This window comes from Acomys russatus, chromosome 23, assembly GCF_903995435.1.
Source record: "Acomys russatus chromosome 23, mAcoRus1.1, whole genome shotgun sequence".
In the NCBI taxonomy this organism is placed as follows: domain Eukaryota; kingdom Metazoa; phylum Chordata; class Mammalia; order Rodentia; family Muridae; genus Acomys; species Acomys russatus.
Window position 1 is genome coordinate 30974003 of NC_067159.1, and position 17287 is coordinate 30991289.

The following is a 17287-nucleotide window of genomic DNA, read 5'->3' on the forward strand; positions in this document are numbered from 1 at the left end:
CATAAGAGACAATGGAACGCTGAGCCCTAAGTTCAGCATCTACCCCCTCCCTGTAACGTTCAGGGAGCACTGCAGAAGAAGTCCAACTCAGGAACACAGTGGGAAACACATTCGCTGTTAGGAATCTAAGGTGGGTGCACCGTGGTCAAGTAACAACTCGGTGAGAACTTGGTATAAGGAAGATTGTCTTTTAGGTCCCACGTGCCTATTTCCTGATTTATTCCTTATAATAATCATCTACAGTCATCTCCAGGCTTTTATAAGGAGATTGATCCATACAGAGGTGAAGAGGCTTTTATTCCAGTTTCTACAGAACCAGATTTTAGCTGGGTTCAAAAGCCTACTGTTTAACCCTTTGAAATCTGAGGACATGGTTTTTTTGTTTGTTTGTTTTGTTTTGTTTCATTTTGTTTTGTTTCGTTTCATTTTGTTTTGTTTTTTACTTTGGGTAAGTTATCTAAGGAGTCCATGTCAAATGCTTGTTATCCTATCCAAGTAGTCATTGGTCTGCTTGGCTAGTAATTCCTGAACTCTGTATTGTCACAAGCTGGGTTTGGATGCTCATCCTCATGAGAGGGTTTCTTGGGCAGTATGGACACTAATGATGTGTGTAATGCATGTATGTACGCAATGGTGCTATAGTGCTGTTGGAAAAGACGAAGCACCTAAGAATGATGCCCAACCCAGGCAGAAGCCGGAAGAGGCTTCTGAAGGAATCAACGTCTACTCTCACATTTATACAAATCTACTGAAAGGCAGAAATCAAATCAGCTGTGTATCTAGTTCCTGCAGAGGGTCAGAAAGAATTATTAGGATCAGGTGACCTGAAAAAAAATCAAGAGCCACCGTAGCCACCGTTGCTCTGCTCCTCAGTCTAGGGCAGGTGCCTTTACCCTTTGATCCATCTCCGCATCTGTGGTACTGCTGATCACTTTCAAATATCACTAATCAAGTCCCTGGTGTGGAGCAAGCCATACTCCAGGGCAGCAGGGAGAGGCAGGATGGAAAGCTTATCTATGAGTAGCTGCTATCAATCAGTGTTTGCTATAAGGCTCATATCATTTTTTTAAAGGGCCAAAAGTAACAGTGATGCTTAAAATACAGACTTTGGGATATTTTTCAATTTAAAAGATGCAATACTCAAATGTAATCGTAATTCATTTTAAAGATACATGGGAAAACTCGGGGTATTTTAAGTGACTTACTCTCCTTTTGAAACATACCTTGCCAAAGCAAAAGCATCATCGATAAAACTTGTTCGGTCCTCAGAGGAGAAGATCTGGAGGAAGAAGAAACAAAAGCAAAGCCATGATTCCCAAAGCAAAAGGCACAGAAACAAAAAAATTAGTATTGTTGACGTGCAGTTCTTGGAACAAAACTGCAATAGTCCATCCTGTCCCTTACCGTGTGGTTTGAGGAGAGAGTATCGGTTATCTTGCCCCAAGTTTCCACTTCATAATTTACACGATAAAACCCGATGTGATCTGGGTTTATTTTGAGAAAAGCATCTTCACTAAGATTAGTATTCAAAGTGGTTCCTGTGGTAGTAAACAAACACTAATGAGAAACATGTTTGCATACCCTGTAAACACAGAGAAATTAGACCCAGAGGGCAAAAAAAGGGGAGGGGGAAGGAAGAAAAGCAATATTAGCGCAAGGAGTCGAGTTTGATTTGGACCCAAAGCCCCTAAGCCTAATTCTTATTTAGTTGCCTAACTTTAGAATGTCGCTGGAGTGAGCAAGATGAACAAGAAATAAGCAATGTCAACAACCACCCTGCCATTTGTAACTTATACCCCTCCCTGGCAGAAGCATGCCACACCAAGTGCAGTAACTCTAAGCTGGCCAGTCTTTGCCTAAAGACAAAGAAATCCATGCCTCCTGGGAGGAAGCCATATATTCCCAAGTGTAATGGATTAACTGTGTGAAGGCTGTTCACTAGGACAGCCCGGAGAAGGGCTGAGATGCAGACATTTAAAGAAGGCCTTCTCAAAATCATCATGGAAGGCTGGACCTGCCAATATATGTTTATAATTCCAGCTACTCAGAAGGCTGAGGTAGATTATAGCCTTACTCGGAGTACAGTGAGTTCAAAGCCCAGTCTGGGCCACCTAGTAAGACCTTGCCTTAAAATAAAATTAAAACAGGTCTGGAGATGTGGCCCAGGGGTAGAGCACTTGCCTAGCAGGAGGAAGCAGCTGGATCTAATCCCCAGAACGAAATACATCAACACTGCAGCTAGAGAAAATAGCTATTGCTAAGCAGAATAATAATGTGAGAATCAGGACACATCTGAGGTGCTAAGACATGCAGCAATTGACTTGGAACCCAAATGCAAATGTTCTCACTTGGCAATCTGTGTCCTACTTGTGCTTTCTGTTTTTGTTTTTGTTTTTAAAGATTTATTTACATATTATTATGTATACAGTGTTCTGCCTGCGTGTACACCTGCAGGCCAGTAAGAGGGCATCAGATCACATTATAGATGATTGTGAACCACCATGTGGTTTTTGGGAATTGAACTCAAGACCTCTGGAAGAGCAGCAGCCAGTGCTCTTAACCTCTGAGCCATCTCTCCAGCCTCTGTACTTTCAGTTTTATTTGTCTTCACAAGGTCATCTATATCCTTACTTCAACTGACTATAATAGTGCTTTTTTATCAGTGGAATTAGCAAATTAACTTTCTTCCCAAAGTACCACCCAAAACACACAAGAAGCCCAGTGCTGAAGGGATAGAGGTCAAACATATGCCTTAAAAATAATAACTGTCCATAAGTATCTGTCATTATTACTTCTGTTCTTTGCCATTAATATATATCTTGCCTATGTGGAAACCAGACTATTCAAATAGTGGTGTGGGAACCTAGACTATGTGAGAGATTTCAAGGAGCTTAATATAGCAACAATGTAAGAAACAGCACTGGGAAATAGCAGGTGAGGCTAACAGTGAGGGCCAGGGCTTCAGTGTTAATGAAACATACCATGCAAAACAAGTTATCCTTGGAGGGAAAGCACAGGAAAAATTGTCAAACAAAGAAGTTATATGTTTAAGTCTGTTTTCTAGAAAAAGAATTCGACAGTGATGCAGAGATATTTTGGACTAGATTCTATAAGCAAGAAGACCAGTTTGGAACCCAACTGTAATAATCTAAGACAATAAAGGGTGAGGCCATGGACTCATGTGGCCACAACGAGAACGGAGCAGAGACATGTCAGAGGGGCAGCGGTCCAACCCTCCTTCTGCCTAGAGGAGGAGCAAAGGCTCACATGGTGGGATGAGGGATGGTGCTGCCAGCAGGGAATAGAGGAAGACAAGTTTGGGAGGAAAGGTGATTTAAATTTTGGAAGCATTTGCAAGGTCTGGAGGCTATCCAGGACCCAGTAGTTTTTCATAATATATATGCGAATTCTTCAACAAGACAATAAGTTTCCTTAGGAACCTTCAGAGCAGGTACTTGACAAATTGTAAACCGTTACCTCACTGGTGCAGTATCAATCTTTCTTTGTCATTTGGCCATGGAAAAGTTGTTGAAATGAAGCTAATCTTTTGGCAACCTCTCTCTTTGAACGTTTGTACTGGGAGGAGAGCTGCTTGCTAAGGGTAAAGCCATACGTTACTGAAGATAGAACAGGAACTTCGGAGTTTGACAGACCTGGGATAAAATCCTTTCCGCGAGACTGGCAAGCTGTGTAACTCTGTCCAAATCACTTGACCTCTCTGTCCCAGTTTACCGTGAGGGAAGCAGGGATAAAAATCCCTCTCGGGCCATTGTGAGGATTAAGTCAGATAATGCAGATGAAGCAAGGTCACATCGTTTGGTGTTATGTGACCAACAGATGCTAGCTATCCCCATTATTATGAAACGGGATAGGCTGCCAGTTCTAGAAATAGCCTACAAATATAAATAACATTGAGAAGTTCCTGGCAATCCATCTAAATACTGCAGTAATTTACTGTGCTTTCTATGTACCCAGTTAAGCCTGTCTAACGTTACTGTGATTTTTCTCACTTTATAGATGAGGAAGCTGAGACCCCGGAAGTCAGTAGTTAAGGACTTTCCAAGTTCACACTACATTGAGAACAGTTGACAACAGCAAACTGCAGAGTTGTTCCATGATGTAATGAAGCAAGTAGAACTGAACAGCCAATGCTAGAGTATACACTTATTTTAATTTATTTTCTCTTATGATTATAACACCACTATGTGTTCTTTATGGGACGCTTGGGAGATAAAGTATAAAAAATGCCAGGCAAGGTGGCACATGCCTATACTGTTAATTCTAGCACTCAAGGGGCTGAGGCAGGAGGATAGCTGCAAGTTCAAGTTTCATTTGTGCTACAGGATTGACTTTGTTTTAAACCAAACAAAACCAAAAAGTGTACATGATAATATAAAAAGCTACTCATCAAGATTAATGTTTTAAGTTTCCTTAGTGTGTATGTGTGTTATTGTGCTCTAAAGCTTTATTTTATATATTTGAAGATGTATGTGCAATGACCACAAAGGACTATCTCCACCTTATAAGTCAGTTTGTTCTATTTTTTCCTCATTCTGTGCAGCAAGTGTTGAATAAGTTATCCCTGGGTAGGGGATCTTTCTAAGAAATTTCACTCTCAGGACTGAGTGTCCAGTGAGTCAAGTACTGGCCAAACAAATGGGAGACTCAAGCTGGGATCCCCAACACCCCATAGGAGGCACACACCTGCAATCCCAGCGTTAAAAAGGCAAAGAGAGGGGAATTCCCAGAGATTGTGGCCAGTTAGTTTACCTAAAACAGTAAGCTCTGGGTTCAGTAAGAGATCTTGCCTCAAAAAGTAAGGTGGAAAGTGCCTAAACTCTGGCGTCTGCTCCCATACACATGGTTGAATGTATACACACACACACACACACACACACACACACACACAGACACACACACACCACAAAGTTATGCTGCATGTGTGGTCCTAGCTGTTCAAGAGACTGATCTAGGAGGATGTAAATCGTGAGCTGAAGTCTAGCCTAGTCAACTTAGTAAGATCCCAGTATGGGGAAAAAGTGGAGAGAGATAGGGAGGAAAGGAGAAGCAAGGAACTGAGTCGTGACCCTGTGAGTCATCATTACAGAGCTTGTCCTGGATCTCGGCAACTGACATAGAGCATTTGCCTACAATGAGACTTGTTTGTTATTTGGGTTTTGTGACCAGATTATGGCCTAGGCTGGCCTGGAATACACTATATACCCAAATCTGACCATGGGCAAATAACCCTCCTCCCCCGGCCTCAGCTACAGTCTTGATACGTAAAATGCAATGCAAGAAAGTCTGGAAAAAGGCAACCTGTCTGTCCTAAAGAAGGGTTCCCCCTCTTGTTGATTTGGAAGAACACCCATGAAGGAGAGCTGTATAGTAAGGATCTGCTCCTGTGTCTCCCACTTGCGCCAGGAGGCAAGTATCCCCCTGAGCCAGCACATACATTCCCAACGCTTTAACTTTTACAGGTCTTGTTCTGCAGAGACTAGCACCCATGGGAGAAATCTGCTAGTTGTTTGCTACACCGTTCTCTTCTACTGGGTAGGAGCTAGATTACATATATTAGTCTTCCTCAACACTAAGTGGCACCTTACAGCTGAGACCTGGACCTAAAATGTAGACAGAAGCAATGGATGCTCTGTTAGTCCTAGTGCCCCTGGTATTTTTCCTCTGTGTACTGGTTTTAAAAGACCCATTTAAAAAAAAAAAAAAATTCCAACATCCAAGCTGAAATGGAACTACCAGTAAAAAACAAAAACAACAACTCCCTCCCTCCCCTGCTCCCCGAATTTCCAAGCTGTTATTTGCTGGACAGTGTGACACCTGGAAGACAGTGTGAGTCAGGAACACTTCCTCCTTTGACTGTTGAACCAAGACACCAAGTTTCCCTCTCCTAGACACCAGTCCTGGAGTGATGCTTACAGGAACACTGTGCTTAGACAAGATTGATAACTTCTTTGTTCTGTGAGTCCTTCTAAATGTTAGAACATCACAAATCAAAGCTTATTGATGGTATCCTACTAGATGTAGGTGCATTGTGATAACAAAAATAGCAGCTTATATCAAAGCAGAGGTGTAATTAAATCGCAACACAAGTAAAATCTAGGAAGAACAGATTAGGCCAATGGCCTTCCACTGAATACACTCTTACCAAATTCTTACCATGTGCCTAGCACTTGCTGATAATAAGTAGATGGAGGACAAGAGATACCAGAAGTATTTTTTTTTTTTTTTTATGTTCAAGGAGCTTATAATTTAATTAGAAAAGAAAAGAGAGAAAATGGAGTTTCAGTAACAGTGATTTCTGTTCAAATACCAACCACTAACACTCAGAATTATAGGACTAACAAAGCTGCGAGCATTATATAAGAAAGATATTTATAATAAGTATCTGCCAAGAAAATCCCAGTGGCCACAAATAGCAGCAGTAAAGGTAAGGAAATATATTTTGATAATAATAAGTTCACTTAACAGGGTTAAGACAATTTAAACAAGGGTGATTTGGGGGGAGTGAAGGCTAGGTTAGAACAGCCAGAAAACATTTTTGTGTGAGATTTACTTCTTTTACTAGAAACAACATATTTTTTTTCCTACTGCTTAAAATATCCTGTACAGTATTTGTGTAAATAAAAGATCCCGGAAGTCCTATTATTGCTTGGAGCATTTCTAACGGATGAATCATCAGAGTGGCCAAGAGCAGGGACGTGAGGCAGGTAACCTGAGCTGGATGCCCATCCAGTACACCCAGGACATATTCGTCATCTGGGCCCTGAGCTGAAGATGTCCTCAGACAGGAAACAGGAACTCATGGCATAGCCTAAAAATGGAGCAGGCACTTTGAAGTAGGAAAAGATGTCTAGTCTTTTTTTTTCTAGTGAAGAGACCAGTCATGATCCTGAAGTTTCAGATAAAGGTAGGTTTGGTATCATAGCTCCTTGGACACTGAGCCCTTTATTCATTCATTTATTCACTCCTGCATACAATAAACAATCACTAGGTGTCTGCTGGAGAAACAAAGCAGTAGCAACAACCGTACAGTTGCTCATTTCTCCAAAAGACTATTCTATTAGCAGGAGAGACACAGATAGGCCAATAGTGGCCCAAATGCCGTGTGCAACATGTCTAAAAGCTACAAGGAAGCAGCAAGTTCCTTCTCCTCTTGCTTTCACACTATGCTCCCCTGCCTGAGGTGCAGGTCCCCACGGGACTTGGGCAGTCCTATCACCCTCAAACTCCAGTGAGCTCCTGAACTCTTGTTTTTCATAGCAACCTTTTCTGAACCCCTAAATCTACACTGGTACTTGTCCTGTGGTGCCTTTACCACTTGTATCATGGCAACACAGTGTACAACAGAATCTGTCTGTCTGCAGACCTGCCCTAGATCATCTGTAAGGCAGGGAGGGTTGCACTTCTTCTGGTGTTCATCCCCAAACTGTCCTCAAAATTGCTTTTAAGAAAATACTTGGGGCTGGAGAGATGGCTCAGGGGTTAAGAGCACTGGCTGCTCTTCCAGAGGTCCTGAGTTCAATTCCCAGCAACCTCACGGTGGCTCACAACCATCTGTAATATGCTCCGATGCCCTCTTCTGATGCGCATGAAGACAAGCATACTCATACAAATAAGTACGAAAATACTTGTTTGAGCTAGGAATGTGCTAATTTGGTTCCCGCAGTGCTTGCCTAGACATGTTAGATTGCATCCCCAGCATGGTATAATGCAGGAGTACAGGTTCGTGCCTGTAATCCCAGAACTCACAAGCTGAAGCAAGAGAGTCAGGAGTTCAAGGTCATCCTTGACTACATGGGAGTCCAGCCTGGCTTACACTAGACTCTGTCTCAAAATGAAACAAAACAAACACTTGCCTGAAAGATTAAACTAATAAATTAAGGGCTGGGTATTCAAAAATTCTTTTTAATAAGTATATAACAAGTATTAGAAGGATGTTTATTCTGGACTCTTGACGTTTGTTTCCTGAAAGTGAGCTATCACTTTCTAGAACATTCTTTTATGTGAAATACTCATTCCATGAAAGCACTGGAAAAACTGTGTTAGAACGGATGAATTATTCATGTTTTTAAGTTTGTAAACGGCAAATCAAGCTGCTGCCGAGACAGTCTTCCGACCATCAGCTAAACACAACAACCAACAGGGAAAATATGCGGTGTTGGTTCATGTGAAGGCGCTGAAACCCTAACCTTCTCATTGTGACTTTTATGAGCACTGTGGGACATCTTTACTGCCTGTTATTTCTCTTTCTGTCCTCTTCATTTTCCATTGGCAAGCCTGCCTGTGAGGAGGAAAATGGTCAGCAGACAGACCACAAGACATTCAGCTTAGAACTTAAGCACAGCATAAACATGCTGAACACTGAGACAAATCTGGTATTTCTGGAAGGTTTCAGAGTCATTGGCCACAGTGTCATAACAATAATTAGCATAAATGACGAAGGGGGAGTTTTCTAATGAACATATTTTATGTCAGGTCCAGCCTGGAGATGGGATTTACCTTCATAATAGTGAATACGGGAGAGTTGACAGTAGAAATAAAAATGTAAGACAATTTATAACAAAGGCAAAAAAAAAAAAAAAAAAAAAAAAGAAAGAAAAAGAAAGAAAGAAAAAAAGAAAGAAAGAAAGAGTAAAGATGAAAAAACATCTGAGGCAGAAAAACCACTACACAAATGATTCTAACAGTATTCTGTTAAAAAGATGGACAGACAGATAAAGAAAAGGAGATGCAGCCATATGAATATTGAATGGTATATGCCCTTTATGGAAGGAAATGAAGGATGGACCCTTGCCACAACACAGATGAAACCTGGAAAGTCTAAGCTAGTTGAAACAAGACAGTAGAAAAACACTACTTTGCCATTTCACAAAACTAATCTCCAGAGTAAGTTAAGTTCTCATTGGCAGAAGTTCAGCAATTGCTTGGGGCCTGGTCATGTGGAGGACAGATGGGCAATCACTAAATGTATGGGGGCCCTTCTGAGGTGATGGCATCATGTAGCTACAAACTTATCCAAAAAGATGAAGTAATACACTTTATCTTAAGTTTTGTTTTTTTGAGCCAGAGAATCATGCCCTTGCTTGCAGGCTGACCTTGAACTCACTATGTAGCCAATGGTCCTCTTGCCCCTAGATCCTGAGTGCTAGGATTACAGCTGCTCACCGTCATGTCTGGTTATGTATGGTGCTGGCAACTGAACCCAGGACTTTGTGCACACTTGTGCATGCAAGTGGATTGCTGTGAGTTCGAGGACAGCCTGGTCTACAGAGTGAGTTTCAGAATAGCAAAGGCTACACCGAGAAACCCTGTGTTGGAACCCTGCCCCCTAAATTAAATAAATAAATAAATAAAAAGCAGGCCGTTCACTTAGCATTTTAAGAAATTCAGTATCTTTCTTATTTGATATAAAGAGCAGCAGAAGAAAGCAGGAGGAAGAAAGGACATAGGGTGGGTTAAAAGGGAGGGGAGGAATCTTGGGAATCCAGGGAAAAGGCAGGAATCTTACAGCTTGGTTTTCCAATGATTGGCATATAAGTAAAATTCCTTTGGCTCTGGCCATTTATTTCTGTCTGCCATGATAAATCACTAAAAAGGGCACATCGAGGTGGGAAAGCTTTCACTGTAGACAAAGTTTTATAATTGTTGATAAGTTATTTGAGAGATGCTTTTAGCTGAAATTTAAAAGTCTGGCTTAATTGCTGGCTGCCTCGTTGTATTTATATTTGTTTACTGAAATGCATCAATTCAAAAAAGGAATGGATGTGTTAAATAATGCTTACCATTTTTTTCTGACCGATTGAAGACTGTGACCCTTGAAACATCGTTTTCGGTCCATTTGACTGGAATATTCCATGTGTAACTAAAAATTTTAAGAAAAACATTTAACTTAATCACAAAAAAACTTATGTATCAAAATCAACAGATGAGCACATTTTTCTTTACAAATTATTGGCCAGTGTGTAGTGCGCACCACATACAGTTTGTAAAATGTACTCCAGAGATGAAGAGAAGTCACGCCTTGGACAGTTCTCAGTTTCTATAAACCCACAAATTGCAGAATTTTGCATAAAATTAGATAAGGGTGACTAAAAAATGTTTTGAAATAAACATCTTGCACAACTTGCATAAATGTAGCATTTTACCTCATAGTGCAGAGCCTCTGCGTGCGTGCCTATATAGGATCTAGTGTGGTGTGCTTTCTGTTAAATTATATTGAAATTCTATCCTCCTACACACTAAGTATTTTGTGCCCTTCTCTAGAAACCACTTAATAATTACAACCCTGAAAATCAGTACTGTTAAAAAAAAAAAAATCACCAGGTAGACTTACTTCTTGGGTGCCCGAGTGTTCTCTTTAGCTACTTAGTATTTCAGGGGAGGGGGATGGGTGCTAGTTTTGTTTTACTGTTTGTGTCTGTTTCTGTGGAATTGGAGGGCTGACTCTAGGGCCCCCTGCGTGCCAATGATGGCTGTTAACAAGAGCTACTTCTTAACTTTTCATTTTGAGACCGATCCCCTCTAAACTTCGCAGGCTGGCTTTGAATTCATTATATAGCTCAGGCAGCTCTTGAACTTGCCATCCTCCTGTTTCTGGTGGAGTGTCTGGCTCCATGATTCAGGAGACCAGGATGTAAATGGTTTCTTGGGTTCTACAGCGAATGTGATGGGTGCTTCAGGCGTACCCAGTGCCATCTCCTTGCAGTTTTTTTCATCTCCCTATCTGAGTATGCTTCCCTGCTTGGCTAACGGGGTGGGAGATGCCCTCTGGCCGCTGGGGCCTCAAAGCCCAAAGCTCCAGGAAGTTCATTTCTCTGAATGTGGCCCTTCGCCTCCGTGGATGGGAACAACAACCTAGCTTATGTAATTTTCCAGGTATGTGGAAAACAGCTTTCCCGCGGTTGGCAGCCAGTTACTCTCCATGGATCGCGCATCCCCACCCTCACTCCCCTACGCCTTCCTAGGAAGTCACTATACTTGAATGGCCATCTCCAGGTCTGTTTTTAGGGAGCCTTACAGCTTCTCAGAAGAGAAACAAAGCAGCATTGTAAAGAGCCCCATTTTGTGGTCTTGCCTGCCGCTACATTCTTCTAATTTTAGCATCATGACATTGTATCTAATCTCAGTTGAGCAAAGACAAAGATTTGGGAACATAAAATGTCCAAGAGTGGAAATCAGGTAAATGAAATAATAAAGAGTGTTTCATGCTATCTAAATTCAGGGGTACCAGGAATCAGGGGTTCCTGAAGGTGTAATGAGTGTTCTGACCTTCTTACAGGCTCTATCAATGCTAAATATGGCCACTCTGGTTTCCTTCACTGACATTGACTTAATTGTGCAAGATGGCCCACCTCCTCCCTTTCTCCTGTCTCTTAATGAGGAATGGGCATCCAAGGTCCAGATAGAAAGAAATCCCACTGGCAGAGATGGAGAAATGGCCTGTTTGAATGATAAAACTTTCTGTTCTAAGTTTCTTCTAATCTTGGATTAAGCAAAGAGAAACATGCTCAGAGGCGGTCAGCCAACTCACAGTGACTGAGAACGCAGTCATCTACCAAACAAGAACACCTCCTAACAGAGGGAGGCTGAGGCTAGAAAAGGACCGGTCCCCACCTCCCTCCCCTCCACCCCAACCCCGGTCCCCACCTCTCTCCCCTCGCCCCCAACCCCTACCCTGTGGATAAAGATACTGCTTAGACATTTTTTTATTCATGTCTGCTAAGTATACAAGATAATGGGCCGCCTGAACGTATTTACTACAACCTAATATCCTAATAAAGTGAACCACAAGGAAGGAAGGCTCACTTCTGTCTCAAAGTCTCTTGCCTCCTTTTTCAGCTACTGTTGCTTTTTAACAAATATTCCCAACAGAGAAGAGCCTATTTTTCACTTCTTTTCCTGTTGGGGGGATGGTCTGATGTATTTTGATGCTAATTACTGCCTACTGTCTCTGTGATTTACCTTTTGCTTAATAAAAAGCCATCCCACCTGGGCAAGGCAATGGAAACAGGTGGGGCTAAGAGAGAGAGGAATTCTGGGAAGAAGAAGGACCGCCATCAGGAGAAGGAGAGAGAGCTGAAGGGAAGAGAGGAAGGCTGCCATGGGTTAGCTGGAGGAGAAGCATATGGCCGGTGGCGTGGATGGAGAATCCAGCCCAGATGAAGAACATTAGCAAGTATTTGGGATTATGGATGGGAGGTAGCTTGATAGAAGTTATTAGAAGCAGATGGCATGGGATTGAGGCAGGGATCCCATGCCTGCCCCACTATGGGAGTTGGTTTAAAGGACTGAGATCTGCCCTGCCCCAGGTTAACTAAGGCTATTTTAAAATACAAGTGTCTGTGTCTTGATTGATTACTAGCCGGGCCTACAGATAATACTTATAATTTTAAAAACAATATTTTCCTATGACTATATAACCGTATATTATAAACACAAGACAAATAAATCTACTTTATGATAAATGGCCTCTAAAGTTCATGTCTCTAGGACTCAAAATAAGATGTGTGTGTGTGGTGGATCGCTGTGAGTTCGAGGCCAGCCTGGTCGACAAAGTGAGTCCAGGACAGCCAAGGCTGCACAGAGAAACTCTGTCTCAAAAAAAAAAAAAAAAAAAAAAAAAAAAAAAAAAAAACAAGATGTGTATGCTATCTGGTTAAAAAGTTAAGAAAAATATTAACATACCAATGTTACTACTGTACTCTCTTGCTGAATAAAATTTTAAATATATTGCAACAAAAAAGGATTTTACGCCTAATGGTGTGTTTAATTCACTTGGCTGTAATTTATGGAGGGAGGGTTGGCATAAAGTGGAATTGATAGCCAAGAAGGGCTCTTTGGTTTGGTTCTTTTTTTTTTTTTTTTTTTTTTTTTAACTACAATCTCTCTAGCTCAAACAAAGCCCAGGCTGACTGTCTTCAGTGTAATAAATCAATGGCTACATATGACAGGAGGAAACAATTACTGGGAAACCTGCCTAGCAGGAGCCTGTTTTGCAAGACAGAAGGGTGTTGTTGCTTAATATCCAAACTCAAGCAAAATTATACATGGCCAATGTAATATGCTAAAACAAAAAATACCAGCCGTAAGTTAAACAGTTTAAAAACCGTTAACAGAATCAAGCCAAAAACATTTAAGTTGACTTTTCTTGGTGGTGGTGGTGGTTTTTCGAGACAGCCCTGTGTAGCCCTGGCTACCTTGGACTACCTTTTGTAGATCAGGCTGGCCTTGAACCCCCGGAGATCTGCCTGCCTTTGCCTCCTGAGTGCTGTGCGTGTGCCACCACGCCCTGTGTTAAGTTGCTTTTTATAGCTGAATCATTACCTGAAAACAAGGCAACCTATGCTTCAATCCAGGTATAATGAAAGAGTGAAAAGCAACCGATTTCCCCTATTAGCCTCTTCTAAAGTATACAGAAGTCTATCCTCTGATGACCCACAACAGCATAGGTACCAAGAAGTGACCCACATTGACATAGGTGCCCAGAAATATATACCTCAGTGATCTACGCTGGCATAGGTGTCCAGTTGAAGTGAACTGTGCGTTTTCAGAGCTTGTCTTACAGCAAGACTCCCAGTGTGTCTGGACTGTGCCCCTTGTGGGAGAGCTGAGTGTCTGAGGCTTTCAGGGCAGGCTGATAGCTTCCCAGGAGGGTAAGTACCACAAGCTTTCTGGATTCTTCGCCAGCTCGGGTACATACCAATCAGCATCTTGGAAGAATCTAATTTAAACAGCTTGAGTGCTCTCTAGTCTCTGATGCCTTCTGAAATTCTAATGCCTTGGTGATTTTAATTTCTGAAATGTCCCAGCGTGTTGTTAGTATCATTTAATTCCCAAAGCCAAGTTCTAGACAGAAAGTAAAATCTTTCACCAAATCTGTGCTGTATGTACCGTGTGTCTGTTAAGTTCTCCAGAAATATGGCCAGGTTGCCCTGTAGGTTAAGAAGAATATTCTGAAAAGGAAGCTGCCCTCTGCAAGACCACTGATTGAATTCCTAGCATGTTATAGCTCCATTAGAAATGTTAGTTCAATGCAAAATTTTGGCATATCTGCCACACCCATCAGCCCAGCGTCCCAGCCTGGGCCTTGCATCTCCATCACCTGTCACGTGGCTTGCTGGATGCAGGTTTTTATTTCCTTGTTGGTCTCCCTACTTCTACCTGAGAGGTCCCTTCCCTTCTAATCTACCCACCATGTTGTCACTGGAGGGAACTTGGGAAAAATACAGATATCATCCAGCCAATTCTCTCCTTTAGTTCCCTTGAACTTGCACACTCCTAGGCAAAATCTTTACGTTGGTTTGCATGCCTGTTCTGGGCTTTCTCTTCACCTCGCTCTCTCACTTTCCCAGCCATTCTATGCAGCCTGGTTCCTTAGCTCGTCTGCCTGCATTCAAGTGAAGGTCCCATCACTTACTCTCTGAGCAATCTTGAATGAGCTGCACAATCATTCTGCCCCAATTTCCACATCTGCTTTCATAAAATACATCTAAAGGATGTCCAATAGTGCTAGCCACTTAATCAATGCTCAATGTCGCATAGTATACACAAATGACTGCTTTCAAACTCTGGACTCCTCATAAATGTCATAGTCACTCCTTTTGTGCCAATTTTCTCACCTTAAATACTAAATCCCGGGAAACAAAGTCTTCTGCCACGTCTGCACACTTCCCATGCCCCTCCCCCAGTTAGCTGAGGCTGTCAATCAGTGCACAAGTAGGACAGGAGAGAATAATTATTGTGAACTTCCCAATGGATACTTGTTTCAACGTATGAGAAATGCTTTGAAACCTTGACATTGAAACGGTCTAGTAGTATTAAAGTTAGCCAAGCTACTTCACTGAGGCAAAACAGTACTTGTAAACAAACCAGTTTATAGTTACTAAAACTTTCCAAAATACCTTCTTTATGCTCTATAATTCTCCTCCCTCATGTTGTAGAAACTGCTACTAAATAGTTCACCTTGCAATAGTTTACATGTGACATACAGTAATATAAAAACCACATGAAATAACATCAAAATCATCACAAAATGGATGCAAAGATCTCTTCGGTAGTAGTGGAGACAATGATGTAAAATTCTCTCCACTCAAAGTAAATATTAAAAGTATAAAGGAGAGTTGAAAAAAATGGTAAGGGTAGAACTGGTGATGTTCTGTGATATTCCCGTTTACCCAATATGCATGCTGAGAAGGCTTAGCTGGACCAGAATGATGTCCTTAGGATGGTTGTTGCATCCAGTGTCCCAGGGCTTGGTGTCCTGAAAGTCTGATTGTCTTTCCCTCAGCAAGGGAGGGCATGGCTTGGTACCTCAGAATTGTATGCAGTATAGCTCTGTAACTGCCTACAAGTGTCTACAGTACTGGGACAAGGCTTGACGACCAATACTCTTCACTGTGGTTTTGAGATCATCACACTTCACTGGATTTATATTATTTAAGACATTTTATAAAGATTTAGCAAATTAGAGAGAATAACATATTGGCTTGCAAATTTAGTTGGAATTTTTAAAAAGATCTTAACTCCATAGCCATGCTTAATATTAGGGGGGAAATCTTGTTTGGTAAGATTGTGGGTTGTCTTTGTAACACAATGAACTATCTTCTGATACACTCTGTATGTGGGTTTAACATCTTTACCCTTACTCGCTTCTTCAGTCTGGAGGGGGCACATAAGTGGAGGTCAGAGGACAACTTGTTGGAGCCAGTCATCAGATTCGGCTGTGAGGGCCCTCCCCCACTAAGCCATCTCACTGGCTTATGTTTTAATTAGATCTATGAACATACATAGGAAATAAAAATGTAGCCGATGCAGATTTATACATCTTATTTGAGACCTCATACTTTGAAACGATTGTTTTTAGGGATTTTGACACACGATTTCTCTGTGTAGCCCTGGCTGTCCTGGAACTCAATCTATAGACCAGGGAGTCCCAGACTAAGAGATCTTTCTGCCTCTGCCTCCCAAGTGCTGAGATTAAAGGTGTCACCACCACCATCACCACCACCTGGCTTTGAAATGAATTTAATAAAGTTTTAATTAGTAGTGTTCAGATGAACTTGATTACATTTATACATTTCTATGTTGTATACAAGAGGATTTGATTAAATTTCTAAATGAAGTGCTACTTAGATGGTCAGGGGACTCTAACTTGTGCAATTTGTACAGAAATTCCTCATTAATCAAAAACTTGAAGAGCTGGTGCTGAAAACCCTCAGCCTTCACATCCCTCCCTCAGGCAAAGGCTTCTGGTTTTGCTCTGCAATTTATCTTTACTAACTTATTTAGCCAGTATGCTGTAATTTATCCACGAGAGGCATGGGTTAGCTCCTTTATATTATTTGTCCCTCTATTTCCCTTTAACAATAAAACCTTATAAAATGAAATCATTTTCAGGTCACAAGTGGACCTCTGAGCAAGCAGAACACGCCGTCTTTCTCAGTGTCACTGTTGTACAGTAAAATGAGACTAAGCCACTGAGTTCTTAGTGGATGCTTCACAATCAGCTCTCGGAGGTCAATTTATAGCCTTTGTTCATTTCCCTGCAAAAACACCCACAGGGCCCAAGGACAAGTTCCAAACAGTATCCCTGCCAATTGGCAAGAAACACAGCTCTTGCCACACGTGGGTCGGGTCCTAACACTTTCTTACTGACTATACCACTATGCCTGGCTGTTTTTTTTTTTTTTTCCTGAGGGACACCTCTTTCTCAGGCTCTAAGCTTTTATGTTTGTCTTCTTCATATTTACTATCTCACTGTGTTGGTTTTATATTTTTGGAGAATTTCTTCCAAATTTACATCAACTAAAATTTTAGGGTTTTTCTGTGTTCTCAGTTTGCCCTCTCTAAGACACTCTGTCTTGGATGATAAGCATAATAACTTTTTAAAATCTCTGAATATTTCTTTTTTTTTGTTTCTAAATTGTGTCTATAGAATCAGGACTTATTATTATTATTATTATTATTATTATTATTATTATTATTATTATTATTATTATTATTATTATTTTCATTTGCTTGTGCACATGAGATTTAAGCTTTTATGCTTAGGGGATTTTTTCATGTCTCCTGATCCTCCACTGTCTACTCTTACTTAAGAAAGGAGAGTTGAGTTGACTATTGCTTTGTGTCTGCATGTATGATGTGTGTCCCTGTTTTTGTGCAGGTGTGCACATGCCATGGCATTTGTGTGGAGGTTAGAGGATAACCTGGGGTGCTGGTCCTCACCATCCATCATATTTGAGATCAGGTCTCTCTACTATCCACTTCT

At 41.3% G+C, this 17287-nt stretch overlaps 1 protein-coding gene across 1 annotated transcript in view; it reads right to left on the reverse strand.

The window, feature by feature from the left end:
- Window positions 1-17287, reverse strand: part of Enpep (glutamyl aminopeptidase) — a 73824-nt gene that overhangs the window by 18963 nt on the left and 37574 nt on the right. Inside the window, exons 11-13 of the mRNA XM_051165574.1 lie at window positions 9801-9880; window positions 1405-1538; window positions 1224-1279 (exon numbers count right to left, since the gene is read on the reverse strand). Coding sequence (XP_051021531.1) covers window positions 1224-1279; window positions 1405-1538; window positions 9801-9880 — 270 coding nt within the window. The remainder of the gene's footprint in view (window positions 1-1223; window positions 1280-1404; window positions 1539-9800; window positions 9881-17287) is intronic.